A 20,974-nucleotide genomic window follows, 5' to 3' on the forward strand; every position below is an offset into this window, starting at 1 on the left:
AAATTCCCAGCACAATTCTTCCAAGATCTTTCAAGAATAATACTCAACTTCACATGGAAAAAAAAAAAAAAAAAAAAAAAAAAAAAAAAAAACCAGAATTCCTGATGCAGTAGCTGATGGAAGCAGAAGCAGATACAGCTAAACACTGAGCCAAACTGCTAGAATCTAGTTGTAGAGAGGGAGGAGTAATGATCAAAGGGGTCAGGACTATGCTGGGGAAATCCACAGAATCAGCTGACCTGAGAAAGTAGGAGCTCACAGATCCCAGTCTGACAGCTGTGGAATCTACTTAAGACCGAACCAGGGCACCTAAACATGGGTGTCAGTTGTGTGACTTAATTAGCTTATGGGGTCCCTTGACATTGGACCAGTTTTATCCCTAATGCATGAATGGGCTTTGGGGCTCCATTACCTATGGAAGGAAACTCTCTCATCCTAGATACAAGGGGAGGACCTAGGTGCTGCCTAAAATGATGTGACAGACTTTGATGATGAGGAGTGAATGGGTGGTAGGAATGGGAGATTATGTAGGAATGGGAGTATGGGAGGGATAGGGGACTGGGAATGGTATGTAATGTAAAATTTTATTCAATTTAGATAAAAATTAATTTAAAAAATTTCTTTAGTTTCTTCTCCTGGATAACTTAGGAATACTAATTTTGCTTTCAAAAATGCTTTGTATTATAGTCAACTTACAGTAGTGTTAATTGCTCAATAGAAAGAACACGATAAAATGTTTCATAGGTGGTGTTTAGTTGAATGCTAAGTTTTAACTATTATTTAAATAAAATTTAAATCTCAATACATTAACTTAAAATATTTCTTTTTAATTGATTATCATTAAGACATCAGATATTATAGTCAGCTTTATAGTTATGCATTTCCTTTCCCAAATGATGAAGTGTCTTCTTTTTTCCAGTTAATTTTGAGGAAAATAAAAATGACTCTACCCTCAAATGTTCCTTTGCTGACTTCAGTGACTTTTGTTTGGGTGAGTTAATTTCTAATATATTTTCCTTTCTCCATAAATAAAGGATTCCTTCAAATCTAGAATAATTTTGCATAATACTGTTCATTCTGGGTCTATCATTTGAGCAGTGATTATAAAAATATGAATTTTATAATTATACAATTTAAAACTCAAATAATATAAGCAGACTGTAGTGAATGATACTATAACAAAATGTCAGTGAATTTTAATTTTAACTTTATGAATTTCTTCCCATTCTATACAAATAACTATATTTACACTGATATGATGAGATGTATCAAATTTTACACCTGAATATTTTTCATGATATTAAAGTTGAAAGATCTGACCTGGTTGTCTATTAGTAGAATATATATATATATATATATATATATATATATATATATACATATATATATATGTATATATGTGTGTATTTTATATATTATATATTTTTCCTATAAAATTAAAAATGAATCTGTTTTTAACTAATAATTGACCATGAGCTTTATGAAAACACTGTTGCTGTGTATGCATTGCCTATGTGATTTAATGAGAACAGATACTCCAGGGAGTTTTTGAAATTCTCTGATCACACCAGCAACACATGATCAGGGGTTAATTTGTCTAGGGGTGACATGAATATCCACCTTTTTTTTTATTTGCTAGGTAAACATAAATGAGGGCAAGATTAAAAATGTCTTTACAAATATTTTTATCTTGTTTTAATTCTTAAAACATTGTCAAGACATTTCAACATTTTCAATCCCTTGAACTGTGTGGTGGCAACATTCTGAGAACTACAAATTAATCATATTTTTATAATAACTATTAATCTATGTGACATAGAAACAAGGCTACCATATTAACTTTCTAACTAAAACATTATCTGGTTCATTTAATATAAAACATCAAAAGTTACATTTAATATTACATTTAATAAGAACAAAAGAAAGTTATTTGCATGATCTTCAGTCACTCATTTTCTGAAAACAAAATGACATCAAAGTACTTGGTTTTCAGGCCCCCTGATCAAGGGTGTCAGTGGGGGTTCTGAGAAGTCCATGAGGCCTCTGGCAGTGGAACCAGTATTTATCCCTAGTGCATGAATGAATATTGGGATCCCATTCCACATGGAGGGATACTCTTTCAGTCTGGACACATAGGGGATAGCCTAGGCCCTGACCCAAATGATGTGATAAACCTTGTTGATTCCCCCATTGGAGACCTCACTCTCCCTGGGTAGTGGACAGGGGGTTGGATGGGGGTCAGTTGGGGGGATGGGAGTATGAGAGAAGGAGGGAACTTGTTTTGTTGTTATTGTTGTTCGACACATCCACACAGGTAGTAAAATTTACATTAATTTTTCACTAAATTAGAACCATTTACTACTTCAACAAATATCCAGAATCAAAATACTCTCATTGCAATTTCACAGATCTTATTTTTTTAAAATAATCTTCATTTAAATTAAAATCAATCTTATTTTACATACCAATCTCAGTTCCCTCTCCCTCCCATTTTCCCATCCTCCCCCTCCCCTCTCCCCCAATTGCTCAGGGAGGGTGGGGCCTGCCATAGGGGATCATCAAAGTCTGTCACTTCATTTGGGGCAGGACCTAGGCCATCCTTTGTGTGTCTAGACTGAGAAAGTATCCCTCCATAGAGAATGGACTCCCACAGCCCATTCATGCACTAGGGATAAATACTGGTCCCACTGCCAGAGGCCCCGTAAACTACCCAAGACCTCCAACTGACACCTACATTCAGGGGGCTTGTTTTGGTCTTGTTTTGGTTCCCCAGCTGACAATCTGGAGTCTATGATTCCCCAGCAAGGTCTTAGCCCCTTAACACCACACACACACACACACACACACACACACACACACACACACACACACAAATTTGAGTCTATAATCTAAGTCTAAGTCTGTATTCTAGTATTCAGAATGCTGAAAGAGATTACAGCTTTCAGGCTAATCTGAGCTCATAGTAAGACTAACATTAAAAGGAAAGAAAAACTAAAGTTAATTAACTTACTTCAAATTTCACAAAACATACTTAAATGGAAAACTGCGATTATAAGAAAAATTGCTAGTATCTGTGTGAATAAACACCCACATAATCTATGTGGATGTAGCTCCTAGTTGATATATACTTTTATCACTGTCTCTGAGAAGTTTCTCTTTGCAGTGGATGGTGAATAACATGAAGCCCACAATTGGTCAAGATGTAGAGAATAAATGACTGCAAAGTTCTCAGCTCTTATTGAGCATACATATCCCTCCTTCCAACAGATCAGGGAGTATTGTAGAAGAGGAGGAAGAAAGAATGTAAAATCATGAGGAGGTAGGTCACTAGAAGGAAACAGTGTCTACAGGACACAGCAGTGAAGTTCCAGACATAGCTCAAGAAGTTATGACAGCTTGTAGACCAAATCCCAGTATGAGATGGAAATTTTGTGTGAAATTCAATGACTAGCCATGGAGATATTGTCCATTCTGCTGTGAGAGAAAAATGCCAGTCTTTTCTAAGAGTGTAGTCCTCAGTAAGTTAACCACTCTCTAATAGAAGACCATACATGTCAGGATGCTTGAACAGCACAAATTGCTCTTGACAAGGAAATATAAAACACAAAGTTAGGTGGACATGAAGCATGAAGTAGTCATGTATCTGAGATGAGTTAGGATAAAAAATATGATATAAAACAAACTGCCAAATAACTAAAATGAAAGTTACCTGTATCTTTGCAATACAGTGCTTGCATTATCTTTTAAGGGATGTCAAATATATTGAAGTAGGAAGCATTGAGTATAAATAAACATGAGTATTTTAGCAATGCATGTTCACCTTCAAACACCAAGCAGTCTTACTTGTTGCATCTGAAGGCGTTGAGCACCAATGCATTCGAAGGTGCTGAATTGGATTTTCGAAGCACTGAGAACCAGACCAGTGCATCTAGGTAATGACTCCCTTTTCATGGTCAACTACTTGGCATTGCCCATGAGAATATAAATGTTGTGGTATAACTGATTGCCTGTAGACAGCATTTCATTGAGGACTGATATTTCCCCTTGCTCAAAGGAAAACCATATTTTTTATTTTATTAGAGCTCAAGCTTCCTGAGGGGCTGATTAGCTTTAGTCACTTCTCCAGCTGCTATGATAATCATCCTGATCAAAATAGTTTAAGGAAGGAGGGTCCATTTAGGCTCACGGTTCAAGTTACTCCATCGTGGTGGAGAAACCATGGAGGCAGGAGGCTGAGGCAACTGGTCACTTTGCATCACATGTTAAGAGCCGAGAGCAAGAGGTATTTGTGCTCAGCCAGTTATTACGTTTATACAGTTCAGCACACAAACCGAGGAATGTAGGGTAGGTCGTTTGACCTCAGTTAACTTAATCAATTCAGTCCTTCACAGATATGGCCAAAGGCTAGCCTAACCTAGAGTACCATTCACATGTATGCCCATAGGCTTGTCTTTTAGATGATTCCAGATCCTCTCAAATGACATTGGCACTAACCACCACAGTTGCCTAATAAAATTCATATTTTTTTTTTGGTTAAAATGTACTTTTCTACTCTAGCCATCCATCAATCAAAACATTCTTGTATCTACGAGATATGTCACCATGGCATTTTATTTAATGTTTCTGCATCTGGATGATATTATTTGTTAATTAGAATAAATAATTTATAGTTTGATTCTTGTGTTCAATGAATAAGCATAGCTTTACCATAGCAACAATGTCACCAGAAAGTAAAGAGATACTTATTTAGTCATTTATGTGTTTAATCACTCAATTTATTTTCACATTAAATTCTGATGAATACATAGGTGTCTTTGCCATACCAATCCATGTGTAGGGATTCTATTACCACCAAATATGATACTTATGATGTACCTGTTATACCCAGTCCACAAAATCCCCAGGGAGACCACCACTTGGAGATGACTCACCCAATGCAATTACAAGGTTACTTTATTGAATTCAAGCCTAGGCAGGGACCTTGTACCACAGACTAACACAGCCACTGCAGGAGAAGGTCCCACACCCCACAAGCAAAGGGTTTATATAGACAAAAATCATAGGATAGGTTGAGGTTAATGGGTTTAAAGTTTATTGACTGGGATATCTAGAGGAACTTGGGGACTTTTAGGGGTTCCCATAGATTTATCTCTGGATCCATATATGCCCATAAAGGTTGTTTTTGCAACTCTATTAATTGGCTAACCCAGGGTTAGGGTCCATTGTGGTTATCTGTTCGTCCTGATGGCCTGTTTTTCCTGGAGCCAGCTGTAGTTGTCATGGGCTAAGTTTCCCTATATTCTGTTTCTGGCCCTCTTTTCTAAAATGGCTCTAGTTTGGTCTCTCAGTAACATATCAATAGTAATTTACTAAACTCATTATTCTACAACAGTTTTCCTGCTTCAACTCATGTAATTCTCAGAAAATCCCATAGGGGATAGTTTTATTATCACCCTTTTACAAATTTGAAAACTAGGTCTCATTAAATAAATAAATTTACAGTCAACGGTAAGCTCTTCAAAAGAGAGCTGATGTTCCCCAGAAATCTTAATCCTCGAGCTCTCTCTTATTACTACAATATGCACAGCGATCTTTAAGGTAAAATGGATACTGGTATCTACATAACACTGATTTGGTAATATTTTCAGTTTTTAATTATGAGTCAAGCTGCTAGGCAATGTACTTGGGGAAATGATCAGTTAAAAATAATCAGACTTTCACACCTTTTTATGATTTTCCTCCATTTTTGTCTGTGATATAATATTGAATTCTGCTTTTCATGAAACAACTCATAAAGCCAGGATGTCACTGTAATCTGTATTTATAACACAACACAAACATGTGCCCAAATGCATGTTTGCACACACACAAGTGCATATATGCCTCTAGGGGCACACAATCATACTATCCATTTCTTCATATATGTACTCACACAAACCATTCAACAAAGTGATAATTTTGAAATCATTAGTTTTATGACTCCACTAAAATTGGAAAATGACAAGGAAATGATAATAAGCATGGATAGGTTTGATTAGGCCCATACACTGTAAAATTTGTTAACTTAGAACTAAAATAAACTTATCTCATCAAAAGCACTATATTTGACTTCAGTCCGTAAAATCATGCATTTATCAAATCAGACTGTAATGTCAAAATTTCGTTAATGTTATTAATGCCTTTTAATAAGAGCACATATTATAAAGTTAAGGCATTTGCTTGCTTTCTATCAGTTCAGTAGTGATGGGGATGTCCTGTATATATGTTTCTCTTATTAATTAATGAATAAAACATGTTTGGCCAATAGCGGCAAGAAGATAGGTGGAGCTAGGAGAAGAGGATGCTGGGAAGAGAGGCAGGGGGCACAAAGAGATGCCATGGAGCCAACAAAGGAGTAACATGTCTGGTCATTCTCTAGTAAGACAACACTACGTGGAAATATACAGATTAGTAGAAATGGCTTAATAATTAAGACAGAGCTAGCCAATAATAAGCCTTAGCCATTGGCCAACATTTTAATAATTATTTTAAGTCTTTGTGTGCTTATTTGAAGCTCAGAAGGACAGCAGGACCTGGCAGGACAAAAAATTCCAGTTATACAGTAATTCAGTATGACTGAGTAGTCACTTATTTCTTAGAATTATATAGCTCTCATTATAGAAGAAGGTCATTAAAGTTAGCCTCTCCACTATTGCTTAGGTCCTTAGTTGAGCTCATCCTTGTTAATCCATGGACATTTTCCTAGTGCCAGATTTCTCTTTGAATCTATAATGGCTCCCTCTATTTAGGTATTTCTTTTCTTGCTCTCTTTGTTTAATTTTCCCTTGCCTCAGTCTTCCTGATCCCTCATGTTCTTCTATGCCCCTCCCATTCCTCTTGCCACCCCTCTCCCTCCTCCCCCCATTACTCCAAATTTGCTCAAGAGATCTTGTCTCTTTCCCCTTCTCCAGGGGTTGATACAAGACTCTCTTAAGGTCCTCCTTGCTTCCAAGCTTCTCTAGGGTTGTGGATTGTAGGCTGGTTATACTTTGCTTTATGTCTAATATCTACCAGTATGATTTCTTCTATTTCCATCCATTTGCCTGCACTTTTCTTTCTTTTTTCCTTCCTCCCTCCCTTCTCCCTTCCTTCCTTCTTTCCTTCCTTCCTTCCTTCCTTCCTTCCTTCCTTCCTTCCTTCCTTTCTTCCACTGAGTAATAAGTATTTCAATGTATAAATGTACCACATTTTGTTAATTCATTCTTTGATTGAGGGGCATCTAGGTTTCTTCCAGGCTTCTGGCTATCACAAATAAGGCTGCTATGAACAGAGTTCAACAGATGTCCTTGTAGTATGATAGAAGCAGAAGCAGAGAACCACAGTTAAACACTGAACTCGTGGAATCCAGTTGCAAAAAGGGGAGAATGATGAGCAAAGTGGTCAAGAACATGCTGGGGAAACCCACAGAAACAACTGATCTGAGCAAGTGGGAATGCAGGGACCCCAGTCTGACAGCTGGGGAACCAGCATAGGTCTGAACCAGGCACCCTGAACATGGGTGTAAGTTGGGAGATCAGGACAGTCTATGCACTCCCTGGAATTGGACCAATATTTATCCCTAGTGCGTGAATAAGCTTTGGTACCCCTATGGAGTGATACACTCTCAGCCTAGATATAAAGGGGGAGGGCCTAGGTCCTTCTCCAAATTATGTGAGACTTGATGATCCCTCATGGGAGGCCTCACCCTGCCTAGGGAGTGGATGAGGGGTGGCTTGGGAGATTGGTGGGGGCAATAGGAGGACAGGAGGGAGAGGGAACTGGGATCAGTATGTAAAGTAAAACTGTTTTTAATTTAATTATAAATTTACAAAAGAATAATATGGCCAAATGTGTATATGGTGATTTTGCTTTCCTTATATCATCTCTACTGTCTTCTATTAGTAACATTATCTTTGCCAAATTCTATTGGTTTCCCAATAGCATTTCATATCAAATATGTTATAAGAAATAACTTCCTACTAATATTTCCAACCTACTTAAGGGTTATAGAAATAAGAGCATTATCCTTAAAACACCATTTTCAGTGACATTACAGTTATTGAAAACATTTTACGTTACCAAACTTGATCAACTAATAGATATTGATTTAACTTTCAAAACACATTCAGAATATATGATCACTGCTTAACCCATTCACTCCTTTATGTAGTCTAGTCTGTGATTGCCTGGCTAGACTGGTGCAGTAGCTGTCTAATTAGACTCCATGATCTTTACATCTTTGCATCTTTACAGTCTGATTTCCACAGTGCTATAATGAAAGGAAAATTAACTCTCATTATTTCTCTGCTGCAATCTCTCCAGGGTTTCCCATTCCATTTAAAATATAAACTTACTTTGGCATTCAGAGGCCCTGTGGTATCTGGGTCTGTTCTATGTAGGGCAGTTTTTAAGGTTTCCTTTCACTAAAAGTGCTGCAACCAACTTTTCATTCATCATAAGATTGCTCTTATCTCAAAACCTCACATTAAAATAAATCAAATCCACACCAGCTTCCCCTTCTGTCCCAAAACTGATTTACTTTTCTTCATGAGTACTGCGACTTAAAATTATATGATTTTCTTAGGAAACCCTACTTGAGATTAAAAAAAAAAATTCAGAGACCTTGTTAATCATGTAGGCACTTGGATCCCTATAATCAAGCATAGTATATTGTACCTCTTTTATGCCCAGAAATATTTTAGGATCAGGAATGAGAAAAGGTTATATGTCAGAGTATATTGATATATACACACATTTACAGAGAACATCCACTGGCTACTTTGCTCTCCAGGGTGCTATTCCTCACAAGGTAAAACAAGCAACAACCTGTTAGGAATGGATGCTTTGTAAATTTTTCCTTGAAATGTGATAAGATGCTAACTGGAATAGATACAGGTGCAGAGTCATAGTGTGGTCTGCTGAGTACCATCAAGAGCCTGGATGGAACTCTCTCACAACAGAAGTACAGAAATAAGATAAGGTTAGAGACAAATGTGAAATGCAGAAATAAAAAATACTTTATCAGTTCCTGGGTGCTTATTATGTTTAATCCCTGAATAACCTATGTAGGGATCGTTTAAGGATTTGTTTTTCCAAGAAATCATACACATGGATAATAGTTATTTTTAAAATGTATTGATATCATTTAAATGTTACAGTTTAATATACCAATTTTGCGTCATATTACCTAGGTTAATACCATCTGTACTGCAACTTTCTGAATTTTAAACATTAACACATTGTTTAATCCCTTCTTATTCTGTGGAAATCCAGCAGAGAATAGAATTAATATCTTTTGTGATAGTCAAGTACGAGAATGTAGGTTGTATAAGACGTTTAAAATGTAAAGCATGAGAATAACATTAATTCACTATAATTACTGAATTGTACATTCCTAGGTATTCTGGTAATCCAAATAAACTATAAATACACATAAATATAAAATTTTCAATTTAGGGAAACAGACTAATAATGTTCTCACACATTCAAAATTCTCCAAGAAGACCCTCATCCTTTTACAGGTGCCCCTCTGTACCTTTAGTAAAATATAATAAAGCAATGAGATAAAATGACATTATGAGAGAGAATATTGACCTAATTGGAATAAGGTAGTTATTGAAATTATAATTTTAGTACTGGCTGGAAAATTTATTCTTTTAACATGGATACCTACTTAGAATTTAAAGTGAAAGATGTGTTGCTTTCAGAAACTCCAAATTCTATTTATCTTACAGATACATAAGTACTAGATTTTTTGTTTTGTTTTGTTTTTGTTTGTTTGTTTGGTTTTGTTTTTTTGAGACAAGGTTTCTCTGTATTGCTTTGGAACCAGTCCTGGAACTAGCTCTGTAGGCCAGGCTGGCCATGAACTCACAGAGATCTGCCTGCCTCTGCCTCCAGAGCTCTGGGATTAAAGGTGTGTGCCACTAATTTTAAATTAATAACAAACAGAAGAAATATATATTTGTTTAATACTATGTTTTAAAGTAATTTTTCATGGACTATTCCACTCAATCCTAGGAAGGAATACATATATTTTATTATCTCCCACTTTATATTAGGAGACTCATGCAAACCTACTTTAATAATAAGAACCCACATCAGATATTAGGGTTTGAAAGCTCAAAGACCAGAGAAAAACAACAGCCAGACACTAGAGCTCTTATCTTCATGGAATCCTCTGACTGAACAGATCCTGAGCTAATGTCTCCTCCCGCCTATATTCCTTTCTTTGCACAACCATCTCACTTCCTGTCTGTCTGTACAGACCTCCAGACATCCATAGTTAGTTAGTGGCTAGATCTTCCCTCTGATCTTCAGGCAAGCTTTATTTGTTATAGTATGAACAAGAAATTACAATATTTTCCCATTATATGTCCCTCTTTGAACATTCTGTTGCTTGAAAGTTTCTAAAATGCTGTATGAATATATGTATGTATGTATGTGTGTATGTATATACATATTGAGACTTAACATGGACAGTGTCTAGGAATTCCAAGTACAATTGTGGATTAGAAGTTCTCCAGTTCTGCCACACATGGGATGGAGGACTTCAAGTTATAATCTCAATATCCTAAAGGCTGAGAAACAAGGCTGTTGACATGATTTTTAAAGATGTGATGAAATAATGCATGACACTGACACCTATTTCTGTTGCCCCAGCCATGAATACTGAGACTGCTGCTGACTTATCTCTTTTGTATGTTATATTCATTACAATTTTCTTTTTAGTTCTCAATGACTCTTTGATCCCTCTCATCTTGATGCAAACACACCCTGTTTTCCCAGTCTTTACAAGGGCTTAGTTAGTGTCTTTCATCTTCCTTTAGCACCTCAGTCTATTCTTTTCTTTACAGTATTGGCTTTACTAAAATAGAAATGATGTCATTCTACTGCTTAAATGAATTCTGGCGCCACCTATTTAACTAGATAAAGATAAAAGCTGTTCAATAGTTCACAACTCTATAGTATCTACCCTACTCCCTGAACTGCCACTCTTAGATAACACTGTGCCATGCCCTTCTCATCCCCGCCCCCAATAGCTTCACTGCCATTGCTCTACCTAAGAAACCCGCCTTAGTAGTATTCTTTACCTGTATTCTGCTTCCACAGAAAATCACTTACCTCAATGCAATGACATTTTATTTCAGGGTAAGATCTGGTTGACAGTCCTTGGAAACATTTTTAAAAACACTAGACTTTCCTTACCCAGTATTTCTTTTCCCACCTTCTCTTCTGGTTTCTATTTCTCATTGACTGTATCAGTTTCTAATATGTGTGTTGTTTCTCTTTATCATTGTCAAGTTCATTAAGGTAGGAAATACATTTATTGTGCTTTGTGCTCTATCCCAGCTAGGATCACCTAAAGTACACTGAACAGCTAAATATATTTATCTATTGAATGAAGAAAACTGTCACTAGGATAGGAAATACCAGGGCAAGATTGGCTTCTGGCAGCTTTTTGACCCACAGGCCAGTGCATGATCCCCAGTCTGATCTATTTTTACCTTTTCCTGCTTAACCACACTTGGGTATCCTACTTGCTGTCTCATGTGGGAAGAAAGAAAAGGATAGGGACAGGAAGGAAATGAACAAACAGGCATACTATCCCCTCTATACTGTACAAACAAAAAGGCAAGTTGAAGGGATGAGGGATTTGGTAATTTCTCAAATAAAATCTAAAATGGCAGCTTTCTTCTATCACATGTAACAGCAAGAGAAAAGTCTAGAATTTGTACTGTCACTGGATTAACTCTTTTCCAGTTTTCATGTGTAACTTTCTGCTCTTCCTCTTCATATCTGTAGGAAAATGTCCTTACTGTCCACTTTATTGAATTAACACCACCACATCTTACATCACTTGTTTCACTCCTTCTATGTATTTACTCCAATGGCATAGTAATTCAACATAGTTTTCTTAATTAGAATTTTTTTCTTCTCTTTCATATATGTTTTATGAAGGAAAAGTTGTATTTAAGTCTTTTATTTAGAAAAGTTGTTTAATAAAAAGTTATTAAATGAATAAGATGTAGTTTGCCTTAGTCTATATGTAACATTATTTAATATTAACAAATATCAGCTTTAGAATCATACTTAGACATGTTGCATTTTAAACATCTTATTAGCATTATAACTTCATGGTAATTAATTCTCAGGTTACTTATTTTATTATTAAATACAAATAAAATAATGTACTTTACAAAGTTATTAAGTTGAAGGAAAGATTGTATATCAAGTTTCTAGCTATGAGCAAATAGTAACTGTCAATCAGAGAACCATTACTGTGGCCATGTTATTGTAATTAGGTTAAATAGTAAATTTAACCACTAAATACATTTTACATACATAAAACAAACACAGTTTGATAATTGTATCTAAGGGGATAAGATGCATAAACAGGTTATATTAATATTAATGTCACAGTAGCTTAATATGTATCATAAAATAGTATATATTTAAAGTTGATAATTAAATAAATTACTGTTACTTTGTGAGTAACATTACTTTTCTTCCCTACAAGAAGTAAATTGGCTGAATTCTTAAAAATGCTGTATACTATTATCTATGTAAAATTCATGTTTGATTGATATAAACAAATTTTATAAGATAAATATATCAATAACTCTTATTTATTTGAAAAGACAGCATTTAATGAGGAATTTGATCTTATGAAATGTGAATTGTGTAAAATTCATCAAGAGTTCTTTATGATAGCAAAAACCATCATAGATATTTCCTATTATATAATTTATGTTAATTATTACTCATAGACATATAATTTCCTATGGTTTTATTATTCTAATCATTTAAATGTTTACACTTTTTGGCATTTATTTATTTGTTCATTTATTGTTTGGTTTTGGAGACTGGGTTTCTTTATGGCTTTGGAGGATGTCCAGGAACTAGCTCTTGTAGATTAGGCTGGTCTCAAACTCACAGAGATCTGTCTGTGCCTCAAGAGTGCTGGCATTAAAGGCATGCTCCAAAACCACCTGGCTACAATTGTAATTTTTATTCACCTTATTTATATATTCTTCATAATATGATTTAACATTTCTTTTGTGGTTCACGTTTGTAGACTTCTTTAACCCTTTAGTCAAAATCAGATTTCTGAAACTACTCAACTTTAAGAAAATGAACCCCAAATGAATGTATTTGTAATACCAAAAATATTGTTAAGAATCTACTCATTACAAATATCTCTTATCTAAAACTTCAAATCAGATGATATGTCCAAAATAGTTTACATGGCTCTGGGTGTTTATTTAAAGTCTTGTATTCAACAGCAACATATTTTTCTGTAACATGGCCATCCTCTTAGAGAGGTTCTGGGTGGACCAAATTTTTCTGAGCTCGATGCAGCAAGGATTCTTGCTCAGTGTTTCATGGAGTCTCCTATTCAGCCTGCACTATTTTCTCTTGCTGTTCCTGCTTTACATTTACTACCAAAAATAGAGCACACAGAGCTTTCCCACTGGGCTACTTGTTTGGCTTCTGTTGTGGCTAAGAATTCTTGGCTAAAGCTCAGATGAGTGATAACTACATCACCAAGGATGTGGCTGAAGTCCTTGATGTGCTCTGAGAGGTCTTTTTGGATCCAGGGTGACACCTGGGCCTACTGGGTACGCAGCTATGATGAAGTAAACATGGCCACCATGCTCTTGAGCACTGTGTTGACAATAGACAGCAACACTCACTCCTAGTAGTCTCACTCCCTTGCACCTGTCCTGAACCCTCAGGGACAGACATCCCACCATGTCCTTCAAGTTCTGCATCATGTCTGGTCCTCCTGAAGGCCATGGCACCAGAGGTCAGGAAAGGGTGTGCACCCATTTCTCCCCAACTTTGTTTTAGAGACGATGGCCTGCACATGAGCGTCAAGGACCATGGTGTTTGCCAAAAGACACAGATTTTAATTGTTGTATTTTCTGAGTTAAATGGGTAGTCAAAAATTAATGTATCTCTCTCTCTCTCTATCTATCTATCTATCTATGTATCTATCTATCTCTTGTTTCAGCTCTGGGTAAAGATAAGGATTACATGGATGAATCTGAACATGCCAACTACGATCGATCTCGTCTCCTTAATGACTTTGCTATCAAGGATAAGCCTGAATCCAAGACAAAATCATCTAAGGTAATTTGAACTGAATTATCAATGCATAATTTGTAATGTAATTTTTAAAATTATTATTTGAACATTAGTCTGTATGATTGGATTAGTGCTAGAAAATCTAGACACTCATGTTAATATAGTTCTTAAAGGTATCAAGCATGAAAATTTATTTCTTGACATTAGAATTATTTGTATTATTAAACAATTATTTTAGTATTTAACAATTCCAAAATCCCCTCTTTATTTTTTAATTTATTCTTTAATTTTAATCATTTTATTTTTAATTAAATCTTCCTCATCATCCCTAAAACTCCTCTATGTCCCTTAATTTCCTTCTCTAATTCATGACCTATTTTTCTTTAATTATTTTTCTTAAACACAGAAATACAAATAAAATAAGTAGTTCAGTCAAAGAAATCTTATTCAAATATACTACTGAATTTTTGGGATCGCCCACCTCCAACTCTTACTCTCCTATGGAAACCACCTCTAGTGGTCTGGGCCACTCATATTCCAGCTATCAAAGCATTTCTACCATTATCCATTACATATGTGAGACTGAAACATAAATTCCATTTCATTAAAGATTTCAGTTACATAAAAGAATAATAATACTGAAGGTTTCCTAAGGATATAATAATCTGCCTTGAAGATATTGTATATAGGATCTCAAAAAATAAATAAGTGATATAAATTTGCTTTATTTGCATTATTTTCTGAGTGCTATATTTTGCAAATCTGCTATCTTCTCATGTCAATTTTAAATGATAACTTGGGTATGTAAACTATATATGATGTCTCATATTTGTAATATCAGCGTTCTGAGCCAGAGGTAGGGCAATTGCCCATTCTACAAAGCAAGTATAAGATTAGTTAAGCCCATATTGCAACATCATAAGTAAAGTGAGAAAGAAAGAAAGAAAGAAAGAAAGAAAGAAAGAAAGAAAGAAAGGAAGGAAAGAAGGAAAGAAAGAAAGAGGCTGTTAGGTAGGTAGGTAGATAGATAGACAAAGATTTTAAGTTGAATTTTATAAAATTGCCAGACTTCATTTATGACCTAAAAGCAGCACAAATGATATACATGTGTGTGTGTTATATGAAAATAATACAGGTTTTAATACAAAATTGTTACGACCACTCTTTCCTGCCAGCCTGGCCCCATAACTTCGTCAGCCCCAATGAACACACAGATGCTATGTTAATTATAATGTTGGCTGCTGGATAGGGCATCTTATTAGCTAGCTCTATCTTAATTATTAACCTATAACTACTAATCTATGTATTTCTACATGGTCTTCTCTTACCGAAGCATACCTCACTTTTGTTCTCTCTTCCCTGGATGCACATGAAGACTGCAACTCTTCCTACACCTCCCAGAATTCTTCTTGCTTCCTAGTCCTACCTATCTTCCTGCCTGATTGGCTAAAATGTGCTTTATTCATCAACCAATAAGAGAAACATATACAGAATGACATATCCCATCACAAAATCTCTGTCTCATGTCATGATTTACATTTGATATTTTTTCTGGTTGCACTCTGCACTATACCTATTATACATAATGAGTGAAATGCAAAGGGAGCATGTCAGATAGGAGCAAACACACTTATAAAGATTCAGCAGGAAGCAGTATTAATCTGAAGGGTTACTCATGCCTACTGCAAAGTATGTAGAAGGTAAAGACAAGTATTGGATAATAGAAAACAAATAGAGCTCTATACCAAATTAGCCATCATCCATGAACTAGGGTTAGAAGAAATGATTCTAAATTCTCTCAAGTGCTACTGTATTATAACACAATTGAGTTTTACAGATGTAAAATCTAACAAGGAATCTTAGAAATATGTCTGACTAGTGGTTCAGTCATTGTATAGATGGACTTTCAACCTGTTTTAAATTTTATTAGTTAACTATTGAGCAACATTTTCAGTGTGGTCTTGAGTCCAAATAGTAAATATTTTGTTTTTATCAATGCTTTTGCTAAATTAGCATGGTCATTTAAATGCCAAATCGCTCATTAGCTTGGCTTGAATACTGATTGGTCTCCAGTTGGTGGAACTGTTTGGGAAAGATTGAGATGTGTGGCCATTTAGGAGGAGATGTGTCACTGCTGTTAGGCTTTGAGGTGTCAAAAGACTAATGTCATTTCAAGTTAGTTCTCTGCTTCCTGTTTGTGGGTCAGGAGATGTGAGCTCTCAGTTGCTCCAAGGCTATGCCTGCTTTTCTACAGCTGTACTCCACATTATGATGATAATGGACTCCTATCACTCTAGAACTATAAGTCCCAAGTAAACCCTTCCTTCTCTAAGTTGCCATTGCCATGGTGTTTAAGCATGCAGAAATATAAATATTTAATAAAATTAAGTATACTGTAAGTAACTCTTTGGTTTTAGGATCCATCTTCAGAACAAGGAATTGTATTTTAAACTCCTTTTGAAGATTAAAACTTTTTAGATATTGGCTTCTGATATGATAATGTGATAATGATAGCATAACTGGACCTACTAGGAAGACACTGTTCAAGTGTCTCTACAACAGAGAAAGAGAGTAAGCATTAGATGGCTTCTATTGTCTAAGTGTTGTGATAACAATCAATGGAGAAAGCCAAGGGACTCTACAAACCAGAAATATCATCAAGTAATGTCTAAATCTGTATCTGGCTACTATTAAATCTTAAAACAAAATCCAAATTAACATATCAATGATGTGTTGTAGATAGGACTTTACTTTTTAGTCACTGTATGTTCTAATTTTGTTGATACTTTAAATACCCATTTATCAATAGGTAAAGTCTATTGAATTGGAATTAAGGTTTCCTTGGATCCTAAGACTTTAACAGGAGTGATTTGATGCTAACACTAAACTTTGGGTTCAAATAAAGCTTGAATTTCTGTTCTATATCTTGGGTTTCTGTTTTCATGAGGTCTACTACATACCAGAGCTAGGATTAGGGAGGATAAAAGACCTCCTATATCAGAGACTAATGGTTATAGTTGTCCTAATTGTGAAAAAAGATATCAGAAACTCACAGGAACACTAAGAGGAAACACAGTTGATGTTAAAAGAATTCACAAGTGGAAAAAGTCTATGACAATAACCACGAAAAATATTTGGGAATGATTTTTTTTTCAGCAAGAGATAATAAAGAGAGCTTTAAATATTAAAGGATGAAATGATGACATATAACAGTGATTAACTTAGAATTCACTTTTTCTCCAGATATTGGGAAGATCCAAAAAATATGTCATCAATTTCCACAAAATACTCAAAATGCACTTAAACATTCCTTGAAGCCTGGATATATTTCAAGTAGCTTAACGAAAATCACTTTATATTTGAGAAAAACACTTAAACTCTCTGAAGTGGTTCAGCTTTTCAGTAATTTATTTGTAAAACTGTTGAGCCAGAGAGATAGTTCTGCATTTGGTGTGTTTTCTACACCCTCTGCATTATTTAAAATGTTTTCCTGTAATATATTTTGATTAAATTTTTCTCTTCCCAAGCTCATCCTAACTACTCTCAACCCTTCCTTCCCATATAACTTTATGTTCCCTCTTTTTTTCTAAAACAGAAATACAGAAATTTAAATAAAATCAGACAAGCAAAACAAACAAACAAACAAACAACAAAAATGCAAAAATAAGGCAAAACAAAACAAAAAGCCAACCAAACCAAAACCAATGAGTAGATTTTGCATTGGCTGACCACTCCTGGTATATTGGTAATATATACTGTGACAATCCATTGAAGAAAACTGATTTTTTCCCTTTCCTTGCAGGAATTACAAATTGCTTCTTGGTTAATGGTGGGATATTGTGTACATTTACTCCTCTTGGTGTTGGGACCTTGTCTGGCTTGAATCTGTGCATGCCTAGTGTGTGTTGCTGTAGACATCATTAGTTTGTATGTTTGTCAATTCTAGTACATTCAGAAGACATTGTTTCCTTGGAGTCATCCATTCCCTCTGGATCTTACAACATTTTGTCTTACAACTACTCCTTCTCATATATCTAAGATTCTTGAGGGGATAGCCTTGAGGAGAAAATCTCATTTAGGACCAGTCCTTCACTCCACACAGTGTTAATTCCCATGTACTGAAAGACGATTTTCTGATGAGGGCTAGATTAGCCTCTGTTCTAAAGGTATACAATATGTCATTGGGAATCATTTTATTGCTATGCTATTTTAGCAGATTAATAGGTTTTCCCTTAGGTTCATTATATTTTCAGTCTGAGGTTTTTGAACTTAACAGTTTTTGGTATGCAGAAAATACTTGTTGCTTTTACAGAAAACTATGGTTCCATTACAGTACACACACTGGGAAATTTATAACCACCTGTAACTCCAGTTTCAGGTTATCTAATACCCATTTCTAGGTTCTGGAGACATAATCAGATTGGTGGGGGGAGAGAGAAGCACATACAATAATAATAAGTTTAAATCTTAATTAACTGAAGGTAAAATAAAATATTTTCATTAATTGAAATGTGTATTTTTTTATTAGCAACAGTCAAAAACCATTAAGATTAGTGAGATAAAAAATCCTTGCTTCTTTTCTGAAAATTTAGTATGACAAACAAACAAATAAAAATCATTCTATAATTAGATAGATGGATTGAAGTAACTTGACTACATGGAAGAGAAATTCTAGAGAAAGTGAGAGGAACTGCTTTTTTATATATAATAATTTCGAAAAGATTTTTTCCTATTTTATTATTGTAAAGAATATTGTAAATTAAATTTGAAATAAGATCCTATAGAATGAGAATTCTTTCCTTCAAGTAGGAAGTAGGTAGCAGGCAAGATTTCTATGAGAGTACAATTGTCATGGAACATCTACAGTTAGGCTAGGTAGAAGAATCAATCAAGGGCAGAAGAGGCCATAGCTTCCTGTAGAGCATGCTAATAAAGAGCTTAGTCTTGACTCAATATTGGGGGTACATATATTTACTAATGAAGTTTCCAACTAGATTCTGGAATGATGAATAAATTTCCCTAAATTTGACATCTCCTTTGAAAGGATGTTGAATATCAAATTAGACAGGACAGGCTTTATAGATGGGAAAATCTTGACATGAATATTTTAGCAGTTCATTAAAATTGGATCACAAGACCATTCAGTTTGAGTATATCAAGTGCCATGGGCAGATGGTGTTCATCAATTTAGTCAACTAATAGTGTGGGTAATTTTCTGTGGGAGTGGAGGTACTGATAATTTTAGATTTCTAAACTGCCTTTCATGTGGACATCACTAAAAATGTTATTTTCATAAATGCTTCTTGGCCTATAAATTGGGTATAGTGCTTAATTTTCTGAACTGACTGCTGTTATAGAACTATTATAGTCTGGTACAGGATACTATAGACACTACAGTTTTTCCAGAAATGTTGTTTTAGACTACAAGATGAGTAAACACTTGCTGCATATGGCTTCTTCCATTTTTCCTTTCTTCTTTCCTTCCTTATTTCTTTCCTTCCTTCCTTCCTTCCTTCCTTCCTTCCTCCCTATTTCCTGTTCTTTCTCTTGTTCTTTCTTGCTTTCTTATTTATTTACTTATTAATTAGTAGAAAGGGTTAATTCTTGAGTTTTTCTATGGAAGCATTGTATCACTGGACAATATATATCCAACCCTCATTTTCACGTTTATCTTGACACATTTTCTCATTAATTTGCCAGGTCTGCCCTTCAACACATCCTGTATACTAGGCAGGCCTTAAATTTTTGACTTTAGGGCATCATTTTTCGAAGTATCTATATTCACAGACTTGCTCTATCTGCCTTGGCTATATAGATGCTTTAATGAACAACGTTATGCTTGACATAAAATACGGAAATCCTTTTATACCTACAATTTGTACTGCCATGAATTCAAAGATTCTCAAATGAGGAACTTTCAGTAACAAAAATTACAACTTCAGTAAACATATAAATAATATATTCCTTTTTAATGGATTTACTTTTTTTTTTTTTTTAACCAATCTTAGAATTGGCTTTCATGTCTGTAGTAGCATATGTGATATGGCTCCCATATCACACGTGCTGTCCTTAGAGGCCTTAAGAGGGCATTGGATCTTCTGAAACTGGGATTATATGTGATTATAGCCACCAAATGGATGATGGGTAACCCAAGTGCTCTCCAAGAGAAGCAAGTGTTCTTAACCCTTGAGCTATCATTCGAATCACAAGATTTTCTTTTTCTTGTTACTATATTCCCTGTATGATATAATATAACAACTTTTTTTGGCATTTATATACTCTTCAATGCTATAAGTAGGTTGGCAACTTAAGCCATGTAGGATATGCTTAAGTTACATGAAAATACTCATTTTAAAAAATCACCACTTTCCTCCATGGAGGGATACTCAGCCTAGATACACAGGGGAGAGCTAGGCCCTGCCCCAAATGATGTGACAGTCTTTGGTGATCCCCCTTAGAAGGCTTCACCCTCCCTGGGGAATTGATGGGGGGTTAGGTAGGGAGTATGTGGGGGGCATGGGATGATTCAAGGGAGAGGGAACTGGGATTGATTTGTAAAATAAGATTGTTTCTAAATTAAATAAAAATATTAAAAAATCACCACTGTGTGTGTGTGTGTGTATTTATATTTTTTTCTTATTTTACATATAGATCCCAGTTCCCTCTCCCTCCCATGCCCCACCCTACTTCACAGGGAGGGTGATGCCTTACAGGAGGGATCATCTAAATCTGTCAAGTCATTTGGAGTAGGGTCTAGGCCTTCCCTCCTGTCTCTAGGCTAAGGGAGTATCCCTCAATGGAGAATGTGCTCCCAAAGTCCTTTTGAAAAAAATCACCACTTTTATAAAGGGATTTGAGCATGTGT

General features: G+C 35.2%; 1 protein-coding gene across 1 annotated transcript in view; it reads left to right on the top strand.

The window, feature by feature from the left end:
* Ano3 (anoctamin 3) overlaps nucleotides 1–20,974 on the top strand; it is a 248,104-nt gene that overhangs the window by 80,820 nt on the left and 146,310 nt on the right. Inside the window, 2 exon segments of the mRNA XM_051183796.1 lie at nucleotides 920–991; nucleotides 14,036–14,154. Coding sequence (XP_051039753.1) covers nucleotides 920–991; nucleotides 14,036–14,154 — 191 coding nt within the window.

This window comes from Phodopus roborovskii, unplaced genomic scaffold, assembly GCF_943737965.1.
Source record: "Phodopus roborovskii unplaced genomic scaffold, PHOROB, whole genome shotgun sequence".
In the NCBI taxonomy this organism is placed as follows: domain Eukaryota; kingdom Metazoa; phylum Chordata; class Mammalia; order Rodentia; family Cricetidae; genus Phodopus; species Phodopus roborovskii.